This window comes from Antechinus flavipes, chromosome 5 (genome assembly GCF_016432865.1).
Source record: "Antechinus flavipes isolate AdamAnt ecotype Samford, QLD, Australia chromosome 5, AdamAnt_v2, whole genome shotgun sequence".
NCBI classification, from domain to species: Eukaryota; Metazoa; Chordata; class Mammalia; order Dasyuromorphia; family Dasyuridae; genus Antechinus; species Antechinus flavipes.
In genome coordinates, this window is record NC_067402.1 from 24,442,652 (window position 1) to 24,464,591 (window position 21,940).

The 21,940-nt window shown below is 40.9% G+C and overlaps 1 protein-coding gene and 1 long non-coding RNA gene across 14 annotated transcripts in view; one reads left to right on the forward strand and one right to left on the reverse strand.

Annotated features, from left to right (window-relative positions):
• Positions 1–11,405, reverse strand: part of CMC1 (C-X9-C motif containing 1) — a 72,784-nt gene extending 61,379 nt beyond the window's left edge. Inside the window, exon 1 of the mRNA XM_051963189.1 lies at positions 11,232–11,405. Within this exon, the coding sequence (XP_051819149.1) occupies positions 11,232–11,283 (52 nt within the window). The 5' untranslated portion in view covers positions 11,284–11,405. The remainder of the gene's footprint in view (positions 1–11,231) is intronic.
• Positions 4,611–8,160, forward strand: LOC127539153 (uncharacterized). 13 transcript variants are annotated; one of them, XR_007947855.1, is made up of 6 exons: positions 4,611–4,765; positions 4,949–5,022; positions 5,115–5,185; positions 5,347–5,485; positions 6,134–6,627; positions 7,939–8,160. It is a non-coding gene; the product is annotated as an uncharacterized LOC127539153 (long non-coding RNA). The 13 variants fall into 13 exon arrangements; XR_007947856.1 differs by having other exon boundaries at positions 4,972–5,022; positions 5,115–5,162; XR_007947858.1 differs by lacking the exons at positions 4,949–5,022; positions 5,115–5,185 and adding an exon at positions 4,857–4,909.
• Positions 11,406–21,940: the final 10,535 nt, after the last annotated feature.

Genomic DNA, 21,940 nt, shown 5'->3' on the forward strand with positions numbered 1-21,940 from the left:
GTAAGGAGAGCTACTAACCTCCAATCAGTCATTATTCTGTTTTGAGACACCTTCAAAAATTGTTTTCCTTATGTTCAATTGAAATCCACCTCTCCATTACTTAGAATAGTTCTATTTCTGTCTGCAGAAGGGCAGAACAACCCTAGCACCTCTTGAAAGACAGATCACAACCCATTAAATTTTCTGTGTTTTTGGCAAGTTCCTTTACAGTGATCCAAGCAAGTCACTTCATCTCTCCTGTTAAGCCTCAGTTCCTTTCTCAATGGAGTTGGGCTAACTGAGTCCACTCTAGCTCAAAATTCTGTGATCATCACCTTACTAATCAGGTGCAATCAAGAATGGTATTTAGAACACAAAAAGGACCTCTTTACTAGCTTTCATCAGTAATCTCCCACCAAATCAAATGTGTATCACCTTAACTTCCTGATTGATCCCCAGACACTAATTGCTTATAGGATTCTGCTGGCTTTCACTGATGGATTTTTTCCCCCACCTTTATCAGATAATTAGATACTTTGAGCTTTCATTTCTGTTTCTAATGCGCCTTTCAGTTTATACCAAAAGTGACTTTGAGAACAAATTGTTGTGTTGGTTTAAGAAGAAAAAAAGCCCCACTATTTAAGGAAAAAATCTATCCACCAGTGAAAGCTCAATAGATTAATTAGCCTGGAAACAAATCCCTGACTTTACCAGCTGAGTAACCCTAGAGCAGTAGCCTTATCCTACCAAACATAAATAAGTGCTGAACAAGCAACAGTGTCAATGCATCCCCAAGAGAAGTTCCAAGAACTGGTCAATCTTAGAACTGCTCTCAGGAGGAAGATTACTGTAGTCGTCTCACAAAGCACCTTGGCAGAACATGAAGCCTCAATTCCCCTGCTAGAAAAAAGCAGATAACTGGGAGGGCTCCGGTAGCACTCCCGGAGATCAGGGGGCAGCAGGCAGCTCAGCACCCCCTGGTGAACAGGAGCAGCTGGGAATTGGCCCAGCCCAGCACGCCCACGTGTTCTGTCCAATCTTCTGTAGCACTCTCCACAACTTCCTTACTTTTAACAGTTTTGAGTAATGAGATCAATTATGTGATTTCTAAATGCTTTCCATAACTACGCTTTGCCAGGACTATAACAATCTCAAACAAAATGCCCAAGTCAAATAAAGCTGAGACCTCCTAAAGGGTCAATTAGCACTTCTGGTCATCTGAATAACTACCTGACTAATGGGAACTTAAATTTTAATGAGAAATGAGATTTGGCCAGAAACAGCATTTTCCATATGATGCTTTGTTTTTATTTTAAAAGAGACCTACTATATAAAGCTTTCATAGCACATTTGCTAAAGAAGATCAGTAAGAATGGGAGCTGAAAAACTTCCTATAATTTTTAAAGCAGTGAGTCCTGCAGAATTTTTGAAACATACAAGAATTAGTATAGATGCCTAAAATGTTAGAAAACCATTGAATCCCTGTTACATCCCAATGGATGGAAATTCAATGCTAATTATGCTTTTTTAAATCCTCCAAAACTTCTAGCACAGCCTATGCACAGCCTAAACACCTGATGATTGCTTCTTGAATTGTGTTCTTGTGTGTATTTTTAATAAGTATGTAAGAAGTATAGACTTTAATGTTTCTATCAAGGGTTAGGAGAATAAAATGGATGTTCGTGAGGATTAATTTTTTTAGTCATATTTCATCATGAGGGGGCACTATAGTAATATTTAGCGAAATTAACTGAATAGGAAAGAGGGAGATAACCAAATGAGTAAGTCCACCATCAAGGAATAAACAATTGATAGCAAAATGGAAAAGGACTATCATACTTCAAATTAATTACACTCAGATAAAATTATAATATCCAAGCTAATGAACTGAGAAAATATGTAAACTAATAAAAAAAAAGTATTTGTTTTAGAAAATGGAATCACGATAAAATAAAATATTTAAGTATGATCTTAAATGTCCTTTTAATAACTTATCAAAGATAAAATAGAAAACTGCTTAAATGTAGAATTAGATAATGTTTGAATATAATCGGCAACATAATGTTTTCTATTACTGGCTCAGCAAGCCTTCATCAATTTAGCTCCAAACAGTGGGTGCTAAAATTCAACAATGCTCATTTAAAATAAGGACCAGATGTTAAGCTGAAGGATCTTTTATGGCTCTAGGTGAGCAAATTAATTCAGTGGTATTTTTGAAGGACACACCTGCTTGTCATCTTTGTTTTCCTTCTGCTCCTCTTCTGCTTGTGGTGCTTGCCAATGCTCAACAACACAAGTGAACGGTGTAAACGTCATATAAAAAGGAGTGATAAATATGGTTTCTGAAAAAAAATGGGCATTTTTATATATGTGCTACTTTCCTTAATAGCAAATCCCATTCTGTGTAATAATATGCTTTAGCCAAAATAATGTATTTCTTATGAAAACTGTGCTTCCCAAATGAAACATAAAAGAGTTTTGTTTTCTTGACTCTGAATTGCCATCATAATTTCATACACAATATTGTGGTCATTTAGTTGCAATTAATAATAATAAAAAAAATCTAACATTATCATTGAGCTAATTTTAGAATTGTTTTTTTACATCTTCCTTATTTAAGTCATTTCCATTCTAGGACTATTATGGGGAAAAAAAAAAACAAATACAGTAATTAAGTCCTTCAAATTCAAAACAAAAGAAATAGCCTGTGTATGGTATCATATTAAAAGTGGTAGACAGAAACATTTTTATTATTTATAATCATTCACTTCCTGAACCTTTTAATTTAGCAAGAGCATCAACTACATACACAAATGGACAATCTCTTTAACAGCAATATTTGCTCAGTAAAGTTATATGGCCATAAATCAGACCACCACCAACTCAGAAGAATCAAAACTGTAAGCGGCCCAAGAGGCAATTAATTTATGGCAGGTGTTAGCAAGTTGTATCTACCACCACCAACGGTGTTCATAGAAGACATGCAAGGAGAGAAGACAAGGAGACCATATCCTAAGAGGACACAGCCCAAGTATGAATGTGGTCCCTTCCTATTTCTGTCCATCTCTGTCACACACACACACACACACACCTCAAGCTAGGAAGAAAATTTCAAATGGGTATAAATATAACTCAGAGAGTGATGGGAAGGCATGGAAAAGTTGCAAGTTACACAAGTAAACATCCATACACAGAAGGCATTATTTTTGGAGGACCTGTAACTGTCTAAGGGGCCAGGTATGGTGTCAAGCAAAATGGGACAATAGCTCCCGGGCAGGGCAAGCGAACAGAAGTACAATCAGACCTGCCCAGGAGCCGAGGGCCTCACTGCTCAGCTCCCTGGGGCTAAGGACTGGAGGTAGCTAGGGCCAGGAGACTCAGCTTACCATTCAGGGCTGACATTCATCCCTGGGGTGGGAACAGCCCACTTGGAATGTATATGTATATGCGATTTCTCTTCAGCCAAAGGGCAACTGGCCAACTGTCTGGGTCCAACAAGCCCGCCTACCTAGGGCAGGGGGTCAAACCTGATATCTCCCCCCCCCAAGTCTATACATGGACCATAATCCTTTGTTTTCTCAGTTTTCTCATAATTCCATTAATTCCTTGTTCAGTCAAAACCTCCTTCAGACCATTTTCCCATGCATTCTTTCTTCTTGTCCATCATCTCAGTAAATCTCTCTCCTCTCCCTTTTCATTCCACTTGTGAACTAAGATGCCAATGATCATGGCTCATAAGTTTTAAAAAGAGTAATATATTTGGACAAAATATAAGAAAAAGGAGATTGTAAATTTTGAGGTGAAATCAGACAACATAAAGGATGAGTGCCATCAATTTTAAAATAAGTGTTCTTAACTTTCTGGGATGCCCTGACCCCTCTGGAAAGACGGTAAAGTACATAAAGCCCCTTCTCAAAATGTCTGTCAATGCTCAAAATAAAATCCATAGGATTATAAATACATACACACCACACACTCATACATCAAAACTAAGAGACAGCATTTGAACTCAGGTCCTCCTGACTCCAGGAGCATCCCTCTGCACGCAACTATATTTATTTTATTTACTGAAATAGTTATCAAAATTTAAAAAAACACAAAGCCCAGCCCTAAGCCCCCAATGCCTCGGTTAGCAGCCCCTGCAGTCCTGTGAAGCTCGCCCTCCGCCGGGGGTCCCACGTCCCTCCCTCCCACCGTCCTCCGGGCCTCTGTGCAGGCTAACACGGCAGCACCGTGGTTGTTGGTTGTGCTCACGGCAGACACACGTGCTTTTGGGTACTTGGGAATGTAACTTACACACAGCTGTCTGGAGCATCAAAGGACTTGCCCAGGATCAGAGCCCAGGGAGGTCAGAAGCTCTGCCCACGGCCCAGGCCATAACCAGCCTGCACCCACATGCCCGCCACTGGGACTGGGCGTGACCAGGCACGTGGGCGCAAGCCCCCCTCTTCAAGGAGCCTTCCCGATCCCAGTCCTACCCCTCCTTCCCATCTGCCCATTCCCGAGTACTCAGGCCCAGCACAGAGGCCGCTGTGGCTCCCCCATACCCTGCCGCAGGTCCCGACCTAGGGCCTTTCCCGACCAGGAAGTCCTTCTCGGCGAAATCACCGGTCTTCCCTAGGCCACGGAGTGTAAACTACTGGAGGCAGGGTTCTTTTCCTAAGGGAGGGCAGGGTTCTTTTCCTAAGGGAGGGCAGGGTTCTTTTACTAAGGGAGGGCAGGGTTCTTTTACTAAGGGAGGCAGGGTTCTTTTACTAAGGGAGGCAGGGTTCTTTTACTAAGGGAGGTAGGGTTGTTTTACTAAGGGAGGGCAGGGTTCTTTTACAAAGGAGGCAGGGTTCTTTTACTAAGGAGGCAGGGTTCTTTTACTAAGGGAGGCAGGGTTCTTTTACTAAGGGAGGGCAGGGTTCTTTTACTAAGGGAGGGCAGGGTTCTTTTACTAAGGGAGCAGGGTTCTTTTACTAAGGAGGCAGGGTTCTTTTACTAAGGGAGGGCAGGGTTCTTTTACTAAGGGAGGCAGGGTTCTTTTACTAAGGGAGGCAGGTTCTTTTACTAAGGGAGGGCAGGGTTCTTTTACTAAGGAAGGCAGGGTTCTTTTACAAAGGGAGGCAGGGTTCTTTTACTAAGGGAGGCAGGGTTCTTTTACTAAGGGAGGCAGGGTTCTTTTACTAAGGGAGGGCAGGGTTCTTTTACTAAGGGAGGCAGGGTTCTTTTACAAAGGGAGGGCAGGGTTCTTTTACTAAGGGAGGCAGGGTTCTTTTCCTAAGGGAGGCAGGGTTCTTTTCCTAAGGGAGGCAGGGTTCTTTTACTAAGGGAGGCAGGGTTCTTTTACTAAGGGAGGCAGGGTTCTTTTACTAAGGGAGGCAGGTTCTTTTACTAAGGGAGGCAGGGTTCTTTTACTAAGGGAGGGCAGGGTTCTTTTACTAAGGGAGGCAGGGTTCTTTTACAAAGGGAGGGCAGGGTTCTTTTACTAAGGGAGGCAGGGTTCTTTTACTAAGGGAGGCAGGTTCTTTTACTAAGGAAGGCAGGGTTCTTTTACAAAGGGAGGCAGGGTTCTTTTACTAAGGGAGGGCAGGGTTCTTTTACTAAGGGAGGGCAGGGTTCTTTTACAAAGGGAGGGCAGGGTTCTTTTACTAAGGGAAGGCAGGGTTCTTTTACAAAGGGAGGCAGGGTTCTTTTACTAAGGGAGGCAGGGTTCTTTTACTAAGGGAGGCAGGGTTCTTTTACTAAGGAGGGCAGGTTCTTTTACTAAGGGAGGCAGGGTTCTTTTACAAAGGGAGGCAGGGTTCTTTTACTAAGGAGGCAGGGTTCTTTTACTAAGGGAGGCAGGGTTCTTTTACTAAGGGAGGCAGGGTCTTTTACTAAGGGAGGCAGGGTTCTTTTACTAAGGGAGGGCAGGGTTCTTTTACTAAGGGAGGCAGGGTTCTTTTACTAAGGGAGGCAGGGTTCTTTTACTAAGGGAGGCAGGGTTCTTTTACTAAGGGAAGGCAGGGTTCTTTTACAAAGGGAGGCAGGGTTCTTTTACTAAGGGAGGGCAGGGTTCTTTTACTAAGGGAGGGCAGGGTTCTTTTACAAAGGGAGGCAGGGTTCTTTTACAAAGGGAGGCAGGGTTCTTTTACAAAGGGAGGCAGGGTTCTTTTACAAAGGGAGGCAGGGTTCTTTTACTAAGGGAGGCAGGGTTCTTTTACTAAGGGAGGGCAGGGTTCTTTTACTAAGGGAGGCAGGGTTCTTTTACTAAGGGAGGCAGGGTTCTTTTACTAAGGGAGGGCAGGGTTCTTTTACTAAGGGAAGGCAGGGTTCTTTTACTAAGGGAGGCAGGGTTCTTTTCCTAAGGGAGGCAGGGTTCTTTTCCTAAGGGAGGCAGGGTTCTTTTCCTAAGGGAGGCAGGGTTCTTTTCCTAAGGGAGGGCAGGGTTCTTTTCCTAAGGGAGGGCAGGGTTCTTTTACAAAGGGAGGGCAGGGTTCTTTTACAAAGGGAGGGCAGGGTTCTTTTACTAAGGGAAGGCAGGGTTCTTTTACTAAGGGAGGGCAGGGTTCTTTTACAAAGGGAGGCAGGGTTCTTTTACAAAGGGAGGCAGGGTTCTTTTACTAAGGGAGGGCAGGGTTCTTTTACAAAGGGAGGCAGGGTTCTTTTACTAAGGGAGGCAGGGTTCTTTTACTAAGGGAGGCAGGGTTCTTTTACTAAGGAGGCAGGGTTCTTTTACTAAGGGAGGCAGGGTTCTTTTACTAAGGGAGGCAGGTTCTTTTACAAAGGAGGCAGGGTTCTTTTACTAAGGGAGGCAGGGTTCTTTTACTAAGGGAAGCAGGGTTCTTTTACAAAGGGAGGCAGGGTTCTTTTACTAAGGGAGGCAGGGTTCTTTTACTAAGGGAGGCAGGGTTCTTTTACTAAGGGAGGCAGGTTCTTTTACTAAGGGAGGCAGGGTTCTTTTACAAAGGAGGCAGGGTTCTTTTACTAAGGGAGGTAGGGTTGTTTTACTAAGGGAGGCAGGGTTCTTTTCCTAAGGGAGGCAGGGTTCTTTTACTAAGGAGGCAGGGTTCTTTTACTAAGGGAGGCAGGGTTCTTTTACTAAGGGAGGCAGGGTTCTTTTACTAAGGGAGGCAGGGTTCTTTTACTAAGGGAGGGCAGGGTTCTTTTACTAAGGGAGGCAGGGTTCTTTTACAAAGGGAGGGCAGGGTTCTTTTACTAAGGGAGGCAGGGTTCTTTTACTAAGGGAGGCAGGGTTCTTTTACTAAGGAAGGCAGGGTTCTTTTACAAAGGGAGACAGGGTTCTTTTACTAAGGGAGGGCAGGGTTCTTTTACTAAGGGAGGGCAGGGTTCTTTTACTAAGGGAGGGCAGGGTTCTTTTACTAAGGGAGGCAGGGTTCTTTTACAAAGGGAGGCAGGGTTCTTTTACAAAGGGAGGCAGGGTTCTTTTACTAAGGGAGGGCAGGGTTCTTTTACTAAGGGAGGGGAGGGTTCTTTTACTAAAGGAGGCAGGGTTCTTTTACAAAGAGAGGCAGGGTTCTTTTACTAAGGGAGGCAGGGTTCTTTTACTACGGGAGGGCAGGGTTCTTTTACTACGGGAGGGCAGGGTTCTTTTACTACGGGAGGCAGGGTTCTTTTACTAAGGGAGGCAGGGTTCTTTTACTAAGGGAGGCAGGGTTCTTTTACTAAGGGAGGCAGGGTTCTTTTACTAAGGGAGGGCAGGGTTCTTTTACAAAGGGAGGCAGGGTTCTTTTACTAAGGGAGGGCAGGGTTCTTTTACAAAGGGAGGCAGGGTTCTTTTACAAAGGGAGGCAGGGTTCTATTACTAAGGGAGGCAGGGTTCTTTTACTAAGGGAGGCAGGTTCTTTTACTAAGGGAGGCAGGGTTCTTTTACAAAGGAGGCAGGGTTCTTTTACTAAGGGAGGCAGGTTCTTTTACTAAGGGAGGCAGGGTTCTTTTCCTAAGGGAGGCAGGGTTCTTTTACTAAGGAGGCAGGGTCTTTTACTAAGGGAGGCAGGGTTCTTTTACTAAGGGAGGGCAGGGTTCTTTTACTAAGGGAGGCAGGGTTCTTTTACTAAGGGAGGGCAGGGTTCTTTTACTAAGGGAGGCAGGGTTCTTTTACAAAGGGAGGGCAGGGTTCTTTTACTAAGGGAGGCAGGGTTCTTTTACTAAGGGAGGCAGGGTTCTTTTACTAAGGAAGGCAGGGTTCTTTTACAAAGGGAGACAGGGTTCTTTTACTAAGGGAGGGCAGGGTTCTTTTACTAAGGGAGGGCAGGGTTCTTTTACTAAGGGAGGGCAGGGTTCTTTTACTAAGGGAGGGCAGGGTTCTTTTACAAAGGGAGGCAGGGTTCTTTTACAAAGGGAGGCAGGGTTCTTTTACTAAGGGAGGGCAGGGTTCTTTTACTAAGGGAGGGAGGGTTCTTTTACTAAGGAGGCAGGGTTCTTTTACAAAGAGAGGCAGGGTTCTTTTACTAAGGGAGGCAGGGTTCTTTTACTACGGGAGGGCAGGGTTCTTTTACTACGGGAGGGCAGGGTTCTTTTACTACGGGAGGGCAGGGTTCTTTTACTAAGGGAGGCAGGGTTCTTTTACTAAGGGAGGCAGGGTTCTTTTACTAAGGGAGGCAGGGTTCTTTTACTAAGGGAGGGCAGGGTTCTTTTACAAAGGGAGGCAGGGTTCTTTTACTAAGGGAGGGCAGGGTTCTTTTACAAAGGGAGGCAGGGTTCTTTTACAAAGGGAGGCAGGGTTCTATTACTAAGGGAGGCAGGGTTCTTTTACTAAGGGAGGCAGGGTTCTTTTACTAAGGGAGGGCAGGGTTCTTTTACAAAGGGAGGCAGGGTTCTTTTACTAAGGGAGGGCAGGGTTCTTTTACAAAGGGAGGCAGGGTTCTTTTACTAAGGGGGGCAGGGTTCTTTTACTAAGGGAGGGCAGGGTTCTTTTACTAAGGGAGGCAGGGTTCTTTTCCAGAGGGCAGGGTTCTTTTCCTAAGGGAGGGCAGGGTTCTTTTACAAAGGGAGGCAGGGTTCTTTTACTAAGGGGGGCAGGGTTCTTTTCCTAAGGGAGGGCAGGGTTCTTTTCCTAAGGGAGGGCAGGGTTCTTTTCCTAAGGGAGGGCAGGGTTCTTTTCCTAAGGGAGGCAGGGTTCTTTTCCAGAGGGCAGGGTTCTTTTCCTAAGGGAGGCAGGGTTCTTTTACTACGGGAGGGCAGGGTTCTTTTACTACGGGAGGGCAGGGTTCTTTTACTACGGGAGGCAGGGTTCTTTTACAAAGGGAGGCAGGGTTCTTTTACTAAGGGAGGCAGGGTTCTTTTACTAAGGGAGGCAGGGTTCTTTTACTAAGGGAGGCAGGGTTCTTTTACTAAGGGAGGCAGGGTTCTTTTACTAAGGGAGGGCAGGGTTCTTTTACAAAGGGAGGCAGGGTTCTTTTACTAAGGGAGGCAGGGTTCTTTTACAAAGGGAGGCAGGGTTCTTTTACAAAGGGAGGCAGGGTTCTTTTACTAAGGGAGGCAGGGTTCTTTTACTAAGGGAGGCAGGGTTCTTTTACTAAGGGAGGGCAGGGTTCTTTTACAAAGGGAGGCAGGGTTCTTTTACTAAGGGAGGGCAGGGTTCTTTTACAAGGGAGGCAGGGTTCTTTTACTAAGGGAGGGCAGGGTTCTTTTACTAAGGGAAGGCAGGGTTCTTTTACTAAGGGAGGGCAGGGTTCTTTTACTAAGGAGGCAGGGTTCTTTTACTAAGGGAGGGCAGGGTTCTTTTACAAAGGGAGGCAGGGTTCTTTTACTAAGGGAGGGCAGGGTTCTTTTACTAAGGGAGGCAGGGTTCTTTTACTAAGGGAGGCAGGGTTCTTTTACAAAGGGAGGCAGGGTTCTTTTACAAAGGGAGGCAGGGTTCTTTTACTAAGGGAGGCAGGGTTCTTTTACTAAGGGAGGGTAGGGTTCTTTTACTAAGGGAGGGCAGGGTTCTTTTACTAAGGGAGGGCAGGGTTCTTTTACAAAGGGAGGCAGGGTTCTTTTACAAAGGGAGGCAGGGTTCTTTTACTAAGGGAGGGCAGGGTTATTTTACTAAGGGAGGGGAGGGTTCTTTTACTAAAGGAGGCAGGGTTCTTTTACTAAGGGAGGCAGGGTTCTTTTACTAAGGGAGGGCAGGGTTCTTTTACTAAGGGAGGCAGGGTTCTTTTACAAAGGGAGGCAGGGTTCTTTTACAAAGAGAGGCAGGGTTCTTTTACTAAGGGAGGCAGGGTTCTTTTACTAAGGGAGGCAGGGTTCTTTTACTAAGGGAGGCAGGGTTCTTTTACTAAGGGAGGGCAGGGTTCTTTTACAAAGGGAGGCAGGGTTCTTTTACTAAGGGAGGGCAGGGTTCTTTTACTAAGGGAGGGCAGGGTTCTTTTACTAAGGGAGGGAGGGTTCTTTTACCAAGCAGTACCCTCAGCCTGCTACCTTCTGTCCTCGGCCTCTAGATCATTTCACTTGAACCTCAAACGGCGCCGGACACTGGAATCAGGTCTATGATTTTAGGAATAACAGCCCAGCGGGGCATCCGAGACCGCGCTGCCTCTGGGAGTCAGGGAGGCCCACATCGCAGCCAGCCTTCTACCAATGTAGACTACAATGATAAATATCAACAGGACGGCCCAGGACGGGTTAATGAACCTCTCAGCTTCAGTTTACTCGCCAGAAAGATGGGGATAATAATCCCCTCTACTTTACAGTTGCTGTGAAAAGAAATAGTATTTGTAAAGCACCCTGAAAATCTGAAACAATTGTAATAATAATTGCCATCATTCCCTGGAGAGGGAGACCTGACGGACGCCTCTTAGTCTTAGGAGAGGTGCTGAAGGCTCACGCTGGCTCACGTTGGATTTGAACCCAGGTCTTCCGGTTTCCAATCATACTAACGCTCTCTATTTATACTAGGAAGGTCTCGTTATTATTATAAGTACAAATGTCCCCATTAGAGAGATGAGAAAACTATGATTTGTGCAGCACCCGAAAGCTCATGAAAGTCAGGGGTGGATTTGAATCCAAGTCTCCACAGAAGGGAGGGAGGGGAGGAGCCTGTGTGGAGGGAGGAGTGGGGCGGGGCCGCGCATGCGTGGCGGAGGGAAAAAAGAAGTCAGTTCCTTCCTTTCTCTCCAGCTTGGAACTGCCACTTCCCCGTCACAGAGCAGGCCCGGAGCTCGCAGGAGACTCCACGGGAAACATGGCGACAGCGGCGCTAGGAGTGCCTGGGAGCCGGGGGCGCAGAGCTGAGGACCCCGAAGCTCGGCCCCGCTGCCCCGTTCTAGTCCCGCTCCTACCTGCTCGGTTCTGCTCCATCTCAGGCTGCGGCGACGGTGATGACGTCTCCATAGCGCAAGAAGGGGCGGGGCCTCGGTCGGGGGGCGGGGTCTCAGGTGGGGCGGAGGGCTTTATCCCGTGCCTTTCCCTGTGGGGATATGAGCTGCCGCGTCCTTGCTTAGCTCCGCCCCCTTCTGACCTCTTCTTTCCTTCTTCGGTTTCTACTTCCGCCACGCTCCTCGAACTTGCGCCTGCGCTTCGGGACACCTCCCTCGCGCGCTCTCTGACTTTCCTTGACTGCCACTGGAAAAAAGGCTGCTGAAGGAGCTATGGAGAGGCGAAAGGCTTTGCGCATGCGTAAAACGGGGTGGATTCCTCCCTCCCACAGCTCGCGCGTTTGAGTGACCCCCTGTAAGAGGGGGTGAGGGAGGAAGACCCCAAGCTCGGCAGGTAAAAGACCCTGAGTTTTAGATCCTTTCAGGGGCCAAGAAGATCACATTTTCCCTCTCGTCTTTTCATTCACTGTGGTAGCAAGGATTTGGATTTTACCCATATAACTCTAGAATGTAAACTTGCTTTTTTTTTTTTGCTATTGGGGATAAGTAACTTGTCCAGGCTCACACACCCAGGATGCGTTAAGTGTCTGAGGCCATATTTGAACTTTAGGGTTGGTGCTTTATCCCCTGCGCTACCCGGCTGCCCCCAGAATGTAGGCAGGTACAGTTCCGGGACCTGGCTTTCCAAGGCACAGAGTGATCGATTACCCGGATCTCAGAGATTGTCCGTCTACATCTACAAATCGATTAATTCCTTGGGCCAAGAGGATCGAGCCCAGGATGGCTGCCCCCAGGGGTCCTTCTCCACCCTTTCTGCTCTACTGCCCTCCTTCCCCAGTAAGCTGACCATTCTTTCCCTTGTCCAGCCTGCCTAGAGCCCTTGTTTAGAGCCTTCCTTTCCCCATCACATCCTTGCGGGTCACTAACACGCATCTGCATGGGCGGTCCGCCCCCTGCACCTCCAGGCAAGCAGGAGGCGTGCCTTCAAGCTGGGCCAGCCGCGGCTTCATTTGTATCTCAGTGGTATCTGGGTGTATGACAGAACGAGGTTCTTAATATTGGAATTAAGTTGATGGATATATGCCTTCTAGAACAGTGACACTGGGGATATTGCCACTGTGGGATGCCCAGCAAGCACAAATCGATCCAATCCATTTCCCATGAGGTTAATTCGGTTTTCCCCAGAGACTAATTTAATGCTAGGGTAATAAGATGTGGAATTCCTGTAGGATCCAAGGAATGGTGTCAGAGGAAAAATAGTGGGAAGTAGGAAGTTTAGACAAAGGGAGCCGCGGGGTTCCGGTGACTGACCAGGAATGGAGCTAAGGACTGACTAGATGAGCTTTGGCTAGGCTGGGTAGGCAGACCCATGGACACCTCAAAGGTATGCTTATAGGGAAGGAACTCAAGGACGAGCAGCACTTATAAAGGCCTTGAAGGAAGCTTGTAGGATTTCCCAGAGTACATGGGAGCCAGCCCATCACCGCTGAAGAGGAGCATGTGGGTACTAGGTCCTTTACTTTGGGCAATGCATTAGTATGGATCCATTTAACTTAACTTGCTTAAAAACATCTTTGGTACATTTTTCTTTTATAGCCCAATCATTTCAAAGAGATCTCCTCCCTCCCCCTGTGCCAAATGAGCACTCCTTTGAAAAAAGAAAAACAAATTGAAAAGAAACGAGATATACACCAGTAAGTGCACACCGTGTATAAAAGTAATTTGAGAACAACTGGTAAGAGCAGTCTCTTTGAGGACAAGTTCAAGAACTGAGCATGGAAGAGAGCTCATACAAAGAGACAGATGAGGAACCACAAGAATTCCCTGCATCAGGGCTGGCCCAGTGAAGTCACAGAAGCTGTTCCTTCATCTCCACTAACTATAAGTGTCCCGCAAGATTCTGGGTTGGATCCTTGTCTCTTTTCTTTCTGTACTATTTTGCTTGGTCTCATCAAGTCAGATGATTCTCAGATTTGGCCTCTTTCCTTGCCTCTAATTTCCCATGTCCTGCCGATTCTTGGACATTTTAAATGGGATCTCTGTGGACATGTCCAAAACTGGACTCATCATTTGCCCGAAAGCTCCCCTCTTCCAAATGTTCCCATTACTCTGAAGGGTACCACCAGCCTCAAAACCCAGATGTTATCCTCACTCATCTTCCACAAATATCTAGCCAAGTTCTATTGTCTCTGTATTTGTTACATCTCTCACATGTCCCCTTCTCTCCTCTGACATTGTCACCACTTTGGAGCAGACTGATCATTTTGTGCCTGGACTCTTTTTAAAAGCATTCTGCTTATTCTCCCCCTCCTCAAGTCACTCCCTTCTCATCTAATCTCCATTCGGCTACCAAAGTCATTTCCCTAAAACACAAATCTGAGCATGTCATCCACTACGCAACAAACTCTAGTAGCTTCCTATGTCTCCAGAAGCAAATGCAAATGGCTCTGATTATGGCATTCAAAGCCCATTGTGCTAGCCCTCTCTTAGCTTTCCATTCTGACACTCCCTAACATGTATTCTTCAGTCCAGTCCCACTGGCCTCCTGGCTGTTCCATGAACAAGATCATCCACCTTTTGGCTCTGGGAATGTCAGGTAGCTCTGACTATGGCCTATGCCTGGAATGCTCTCCTTTTCCCACTCCAGTTACTAGTATCCCTGGCTTCCTTTAAGTCTCAGCCAAAATCCCACCTTCCACAGGAAGCCTTCTCTAACCTATTTCATTATAGTGCTTTCCCTCTTTGAGTTATTTCCTCTTTATTCTCTATATAGCTTTGTATATATTTGTTTGCATGTTGTCTTTCCCATTAGATTTCAAATTCCTTTAGGATAGAACTGTCTTTTGCCTCTTTTTGCATCCCCAGAGCTTACCACGGTGCCTAGCACACAGTAGGCACTTAATAAATGTTTAGTGAATTGAACTGAAGACTTTTTCATTATATCCTGCCATTCATGCTGGCAGAATACCTTATGGCTTGGTGCTGGGCTATTTTCTCTCTGGATACTTTCAGTAACCTCATTAGCTTCCACTTGTTCAATAATTATCCCTAGATGGATGATTCTCAGACTTATGTAGGAAGTTCTTATCTCTCCTGAACTCCATTTCAGTTTCATCAACTGCTTCCTGGACTTCCCCAGATAGATGTTCTACAAATAGCTAAGAGGCTGATTTGACAAGGACAGATTATAACTAGAGTATTTCAGGGGGAAATAATATAAGACTGGAAATCATATGATTTCATGTTAATTATATTTGCATTATGGAGGTGAATTTTTTGAAAATCTTTTCATGAGAGATGATCTGTCACAATTCACATGTATCTGAGTCTTCCATTGATTAAATATTTTGTATAAGAAGAATGATTTTATTTGTAAAGTAAATGTTCAAATTAAATGAAAATATCAACACCTCCTTATTAAATCAGATGTAGAAATTTTTCCTTGCAATGGTCCTGTGAGATAGGTGGATATTGTTAATGCATAAATCTTTTCCTTGCCAGGCTAAAACATTTAGCTTTCTTTTATTTTTTTTCAGTTCATATCCCCATTTAGGCAACATTATTCTCTAGGGCTATGAAGCTATATCCAATTTTCTTGATCTAGCACATAAGGGCCTCTAACTGTGGGACTGAAATATAAACCTTCCAACCTGCAGCAATATGTTTAAATCAGGGTGAACTGTATGTGAAACACTCTTTAAATGAACAAAGGAAATTTAGCACTGTGAACTCTCACTTATCAGATGTGAAGAAAGGTGTGAAAAAATCACCTCTCACCTCTGGGAAAGCTTTCTCTTTTTTCTTTTGTTTATGCTATGTGGTGTTTTCTGGGTGGCCACCAAGGCCATGTTTTCCTCTGAGTTCAGAGAACTTCAATACTAAGATGTCCCATTTAATGATATGTGACTCTAACTCAGTTTTTCTATTTCTTCTTTCATGACCCAGTACATATATTTTAATTTTTATAATAGTTTGTATTTATTTTTAAATATTTAAATGTTTAATATTTTAAAATATTAAAACTTTTAAAATAATTTAATTTAATAATAATAAATTTATAATGCATTTAAAAAGAGATTATGATGTTTTTTGTAGTAGCAAAGAACCAAATGTAGATATCCATAAATTTAATTCAATTCAACAATGAATTGCATTGAAATAAAGTAGAAATTGTGGCAATGAAAAAAAAGCATTTTTAGCACTTACTATATGCAAAGCAGTGGGGTAGGAATAGAATAGCAAGGCAATCTCTGCTTTCAAGAAACTAACAGTCTAATGGGGGATGATCAGACATGTAAAAGGGTTAAGTTGTAGATCACATGGAAGGCTCAGTAGTTCTGAAAGAGGCACATGATAATGAATTTTCTTTAGTGTCATTTCCATTGAAAAATATCTATATCCATTGCTGTTACTGAACTTGAAGGGGCCAAGAACTCTAGTGAAAGAACTTTCTCTGCCAAGTCTTCAAAAGTTCGGTTGTTGAGGGTGTAATAAAATAAGGAGAGGTTGAGACTGACAAGAAATCTAGGAATAGAAGGCAGGGAAATAATAATTGAATACATACAAATGTGACTGAGTTCCTCATTCATTGGGAAACTCACCAAACATTATGTCATATGAATACCATGGAATAGTTTTGTGCATTATGAAATTATAAAATGTGATAGTTCATATCTATATCTTTGATCTTATGAAAAGTTCAGAGAAACATAAGATTCATTTGAATTGATGCAGATCAGAGTAAGCAGAGCCAGGAAAACAATTTACATATGGACAAAATAATGTAAAGAAAAGCAGTGACTTTTGACTTCAGAAAGCAAATCAATAAAATGATCATTTTTTACTTCAGAAGATTGGTAAATAAAAAATTGTGTTTAAAACCTTGCCTCTGGTATTTCTGTAGAGTGAGTCACTTGACCCCTCTAGATCTCCCTTTCATCATTTATAAAATGAAAGTAATGATACCAATAGTTGCAATAGTGATCCATTGAGAGAAATTACTATCTGTAAATGACTACTAGTAGTATCCTAATCTGTCCAGGACTTCTTTAGATAAGATAATCAATCTCCTGTCTCTGGCTTAAGTAACACATGGTAAGGATGCACAAACAAGAAATTTGTGATTCAGGCTGTCTCTATAAAGCAGCAGTCTCTACTCAGAGTAATGATAATATGATCAGCACAATCCCATCTTGACACCAAGTTCTGAAAAGTGTAACAGAAAAGGCGAATCCTATAAAACTGAGATCATAAAGAAATTCCAAGCATTGGGTAGAGGTCAAAAACTGAGAAGATGCCATAGAGAAGCCAGAAAGGATTAATTGAGCCAGCTGTAATTCAGCAGGCTTTGCTTGCTCTGAGCTCTTGGACATAGTTTAATTAATGATTATAACAATTTATATATGCTTATAAATTTAAAACATGTTTTGCCTTCCCCAATTAAAATTTTTTCTTTTTTGTATTTGTTTTTCCAGTGCTTAGTAGAGTATCTGGCACATAGTAAGTGCTCAATAACTACTCTCTTATTTATTTATTTATCTCTTCTGGCCTTCAAATTAAATATTTCCAGGGTATAGTTTATAGGCAGAAGGAGCCTCTCTAATGTCTTCATTTTTACAGATAAGAAAATTGAAGACCAATGAATTTGATCGCTTTTCCTGAGTTCATTAGTAATTGACAAAGCCCAGATTTAAATCCTGGCCTACTGACTCCATATTAATAGTTCTTTACCCAGACAATTTATACAAATTATCATAAGATAGGAAACCATCTCCATTCGTCATTCAGGTCACCCTTCTCTGTATAGTTTTCATCTTATCAATGTCCTTCTTCAAATATGGAGCCCAACTACAGAAGCACTTCAACTATAACCTAACTAGCGCTTGTAAAAACCCTTACAACTCTTAAGATTCTGTGATTTGTGACTTGTTTCACTTCGTGTTCTTTTTGTTGAACCTAAAAGTTAAACCTGATCATTATCTGCTAGAATACCAAATTAGTGACCTAAATCAGCATGTTAAGACCTATTTCGGTCCTGGCTCTTTATTCTTAGCTCTGCTGGCGATGTGTGATTTTTTTTTAGGTAGGAAAAAAAAAAAAATCTGCACATTGGTGACTGTGTCAATCTAGGGTTGTTATTGTAAAGATAAAAAGAGAAATGTATGAATATATATATATATATATACATATATATATATATATATATGAAAATTCACATATATGTATACATGGATATAGAAGTATATTAGATAATTTTTTCTTCCAAAAATGGTAGTAAAAGAAGTTAATGTTTTGTAGATTGTAACCATACTATGCTTAGATGCAAAGTTCTATACTTAATCTTTTTGACAAAAAGGAAACATTTTCCTGCCCCAGAGAAGAGGCTTAAAAATACTTGTCAACTGATAAATACTGTATGTCAATATATGACTTGTAGCTCAAATTGTACTCTCTGGGAGCAGTTGCTGCTGTAATCCACATCATCTGAAACCCTTCTGCAACTTAATCAGGAGATGGTAGCAAGGTTCACCATTGATCTTCTTGAATTGTGGTTAATCATTACATTAATCATAGTTTTTCAGCTTTTCAAAGTTGTTTTTCTTTTCAATTTTCAATTATTGTATTGGAGTATGACTCCAAAATGCTTTCCAGACTAGCTGGATCAATTCATAGTTCTATACAAGTAGACCATCATCATGGTTGTCTATACTTTTCAGTCTGAATCTTTCAAGATGCTTTTTGAGATTTTCTTGGCAAAGATACTAGAATGATTGGTTATTTCCTTCTCCAGTTGATTTTACATGTGAGGAAATGGAGGTAAACAGGGTTAAGTGAGTTGCCCAGAGTTACACAGCTAGGAGATGTCTGAGGCTATATTTAAAATCAGGTCTCCCTGATTCTAGATCCAGTATTCTGGTCACTGTACTACCCAGCTGTTCATATATAAAAGTGCAATGATGTTGTTTCCTCTTTGACTTGTTTACCCAAGATCTTTTTATCTTATTGCTATAACTAACACTTCTAGAACCATATCAAATAATAGTGTGGATAATGGACATCCTATACCCATACTTTATTGGAAAAGACTCCAGCATTTTATTTATTTATTTCATTTATTACCTTGCTTTTTAATGTCTTTAAAGATATGGGTATTGTGCTTTATCAAAAGCCTTTTCTGAATCTATTGATATAATCATATGATTTTTATGTTTTCATCATTAACATGATCCTTTTTCTTATAGTTTTCTTAATATTAAATCAGTCCCCCATTCCTGGCATAAATCCAATGTAGACATAGCACTGAAACCTAGCCAAACATCTTTGTTTATTTTTTATTTAAAATTTTTGCCTTGATATTCATTAAGAATATACCACATGAATATGATAGAATGATTTTTGGCAGGATCCTTTTTTTTCTTTCAATTACTCAACATACCATTAAATTGATTACTCTTTGAATATTTGATAAAATTATTTTATAAATTTATATGATTGGATATAATTGGACAAAATGGATCCTAGTAATTTCTTCTATTCTTCATTTGTTATGAATTTTCTTTCATTTTGGATATGGCAATTTAATGTTTCTACCCTTTTAAAACATCAGACTAGTTATTAGTTCATCTTTTTTTCCTCCTCCCAAAACCTTTTAGCTTTATTTATCAATTCAAAAAGGGTTTTTGCAAGCATTTGACAAAATATAACACTCATTCCTAATTAAAAAAAAACCACTAGAGAACATAGAAATAAATGAACTTTTTCCTTAAAATATAAGCATCTATCTAAAATCAAAAGCAAGCATTATTTGTAATGGGGATAAGTTAGAAGCAGTCCCAATAAGATCAGGAGTGAAACAAGGTTGCCTATTGTTACCACTATTATTCAATATTGTACTAGAAATGTTAGCTTTAGCAATGACAAGGGGGAAAAAATGGAAAGAATTAGAGTAGGTAATGAGGAAATGAAACTATCACTCTTTGCAAATGATATGATGGTATACTTAGAAAATCAACTAAAAATCTACTAAAACAATGAACAACTTTAGCAAAGTTGCAGAATATAAAATGAACTCACGTAAATCATTGGCATTTCTATATTACCAACAAAGCCCAGCTGCAAGAGATAGAAAGAGAGATCCCATTTAGAGAAATCCTACTTAAAATAAGTGTAGATTTAAAAAAAAAAAGATTCCCCTCCCCCCCTCATGCTTTCAATTTTGTTTTTTATAATTGATCTTTAGAATTTAAATTTTGGTACTTAGTTGTGATTTTTTTTTTGGATTTGTTGCTTTTCTGATTTCAGGAGGGGGTATTTGTGTTTGTTTTTAGTTGCTATTCATTCATCTGTTCTTTCCCTCTTTTGTTGATTAAAGCATTTAGAGATATAAAGTTTCTCTTTAGGACTGCTTTGGCAGCACTTCCAAGTTTTGTTATGTTGTCTCCTTATGATTTTCTTTTACAAACTATTGTTTCTTTGATTTGTTCATTGATCCACCAATTATTTAGGCTTAAGTCATTTTATCTCTAATAATTACTTAAAAGGGAGGAAAGGAATAAACACATATAATGTCTATTATGTGCCAGGTACTATAATAAGTGCTTTACAAATATAATCCTCATATGAATATGAATATGATCACATATGATTCTCACAACAACCCTGCAAGATAAGTATTGTTTTTATCCTCATTTTATAGTTGAAGAAACAGATAAACTGAGAGAGTAAGTTACTTGCCCAGGGTCATACCCAGAGGTAAGTGTTTGAAGTTGGTCAGATCTTCCTGCCTGTAGGCTCAGGACTCTATCCATTTTACTATGTAACCCTTTATGTCATTCATATACTTTGTATTGCATTGTAGTTGGTAAAAAAAAATGTATTTTGAGTTTGCTTTTATGTAGTTGTGAGGTCTTTAGGTCCCAATACATGATCAGTTTTTTGTAAAGGTGCCATGTATAAGCCAAGAAATGTATGTTCTCTTTTCTGTTCCTTTTTAGTAATTGGTAGAGGTCTATCATATCTAACTACTCTGAATTTGATTCAAGTCTTTAGCTTTTTGCTTATTTATCTTTTTGTTATGTTTTTCTAGTTCTGAAACTAGTTATTTATAACTAGTTATTATAGTCTTATTGTTTCTTCCTAAACATTGACTACATTTTCCTTCTTACATTTTTTTTTTCCTTTTGAGGATCATTTCATACTTCACCTTTCAAAAATGGTTTTTCTTTTCATTTCAATAATTGCTCTCTGATGTGACCTTGCTTCTTAATTCTCCTTTTTCTTATCCCTTTCCTATTCATTTTCCTGAGAAAAATGTATTTCTACACCAAACACTTTGTATGTATACATGTGTCCAACTCTCCTTTATTGGGTTCATATTAACATGATGTTCATGTGATGCCTACTTCCCATCTTACTCTCACTTCTTGATGATTTATATAGTTTTCTTCTATTGTATCCTTCTACTCCCTCTTCTGTATTAATGTATTCCTTTTATCTTGCTTTCTCTTTTTTCTCTTAAGCCTATCTAATCATGTCAAAATGTCTATTTCTTCTCCATTTATAAGAATATAAAATATTCATTACCTTTCAGATCTTTACAACTATTCAAATATATTTATTTTTCTATATTTCTTTTAACTCACAAACTTATATTTCAAAGTTTCTACTCAACTCTGATCTTTTAATTATGAGATACTTGAAATTTTTATCTTTTTATTAAAGGTCCATTTTTTAACTTGTAGTATTATACTCAGTTTTACCTTTTATCTTGTGCTATATGAAAATTGTGTTGCAAACCCTTCTTTATCAGGTAGCTACCAAGTCTTGTGTATTCCTTACTGTGATTCCTTGCTACTTGAACTTTTTCTTGTTTTCAAGACTTTTTAAAAATTGTGGTTTTCTGGTAGTCCAGAAATTCTTAGCTTCTCTCTCTCTCTCTCTCTCTAACTTGTTTTCAGGTCAGTTGTTTTGTTTTATAGTAAATATTTTAAATTGCCTTCTCATTTTTCAGTCTTTTGATTTTGTTATCTTTTGGAGTTATTGATTTCCACTTAGTCCATTTTTATTTTCTGGGAATCTTTTATTTGTGAAAGGATTTGACCTTCCTATACCAAATTGTTTATTCTCCTTCTAGTTCTTCCCACTATAACTCCCATTTCCTTCAAAATATTATTTTTAATAATTTTTTAAACTCTTGTTTGATTTTTCCAGGAATTGTGGGTTTTTGGCCAACTTATGTTTTGTTTGAAGCTTTACTCATAGATATAGAGATATTTTCTTTTTCAGATTTTGTTCTTAGATAATATTGATCATTTTTTACTTTATTGTTTTTCAAGACTTACATCTTGGTTTCAGTTAAGCTCTGGAAGGAATAGTACTGGGGATTGTTTGCTTCTGACCTATATTATCTGGGGTCTTACATTGTTTATTCTACTAATGAATGCTGTATTTTCCAGGGAATCCAGGAGTGACTTATGCCTTCAAAATACCACCTTTAGAACTTTCTGCTCAGGCTGATCTATAGCATGGTATAATCTTGAAATTTCTTCCCAGTTTTATTATGTAGGCTCATTAGACCTCATTGAGACAGTTGGTGGTACAGTGGCTAGACCCTTAAGTTCAAATCTGGCCTTAGACATTTATTAGCTCTGATAGGTGATTAAAAATATCAATTA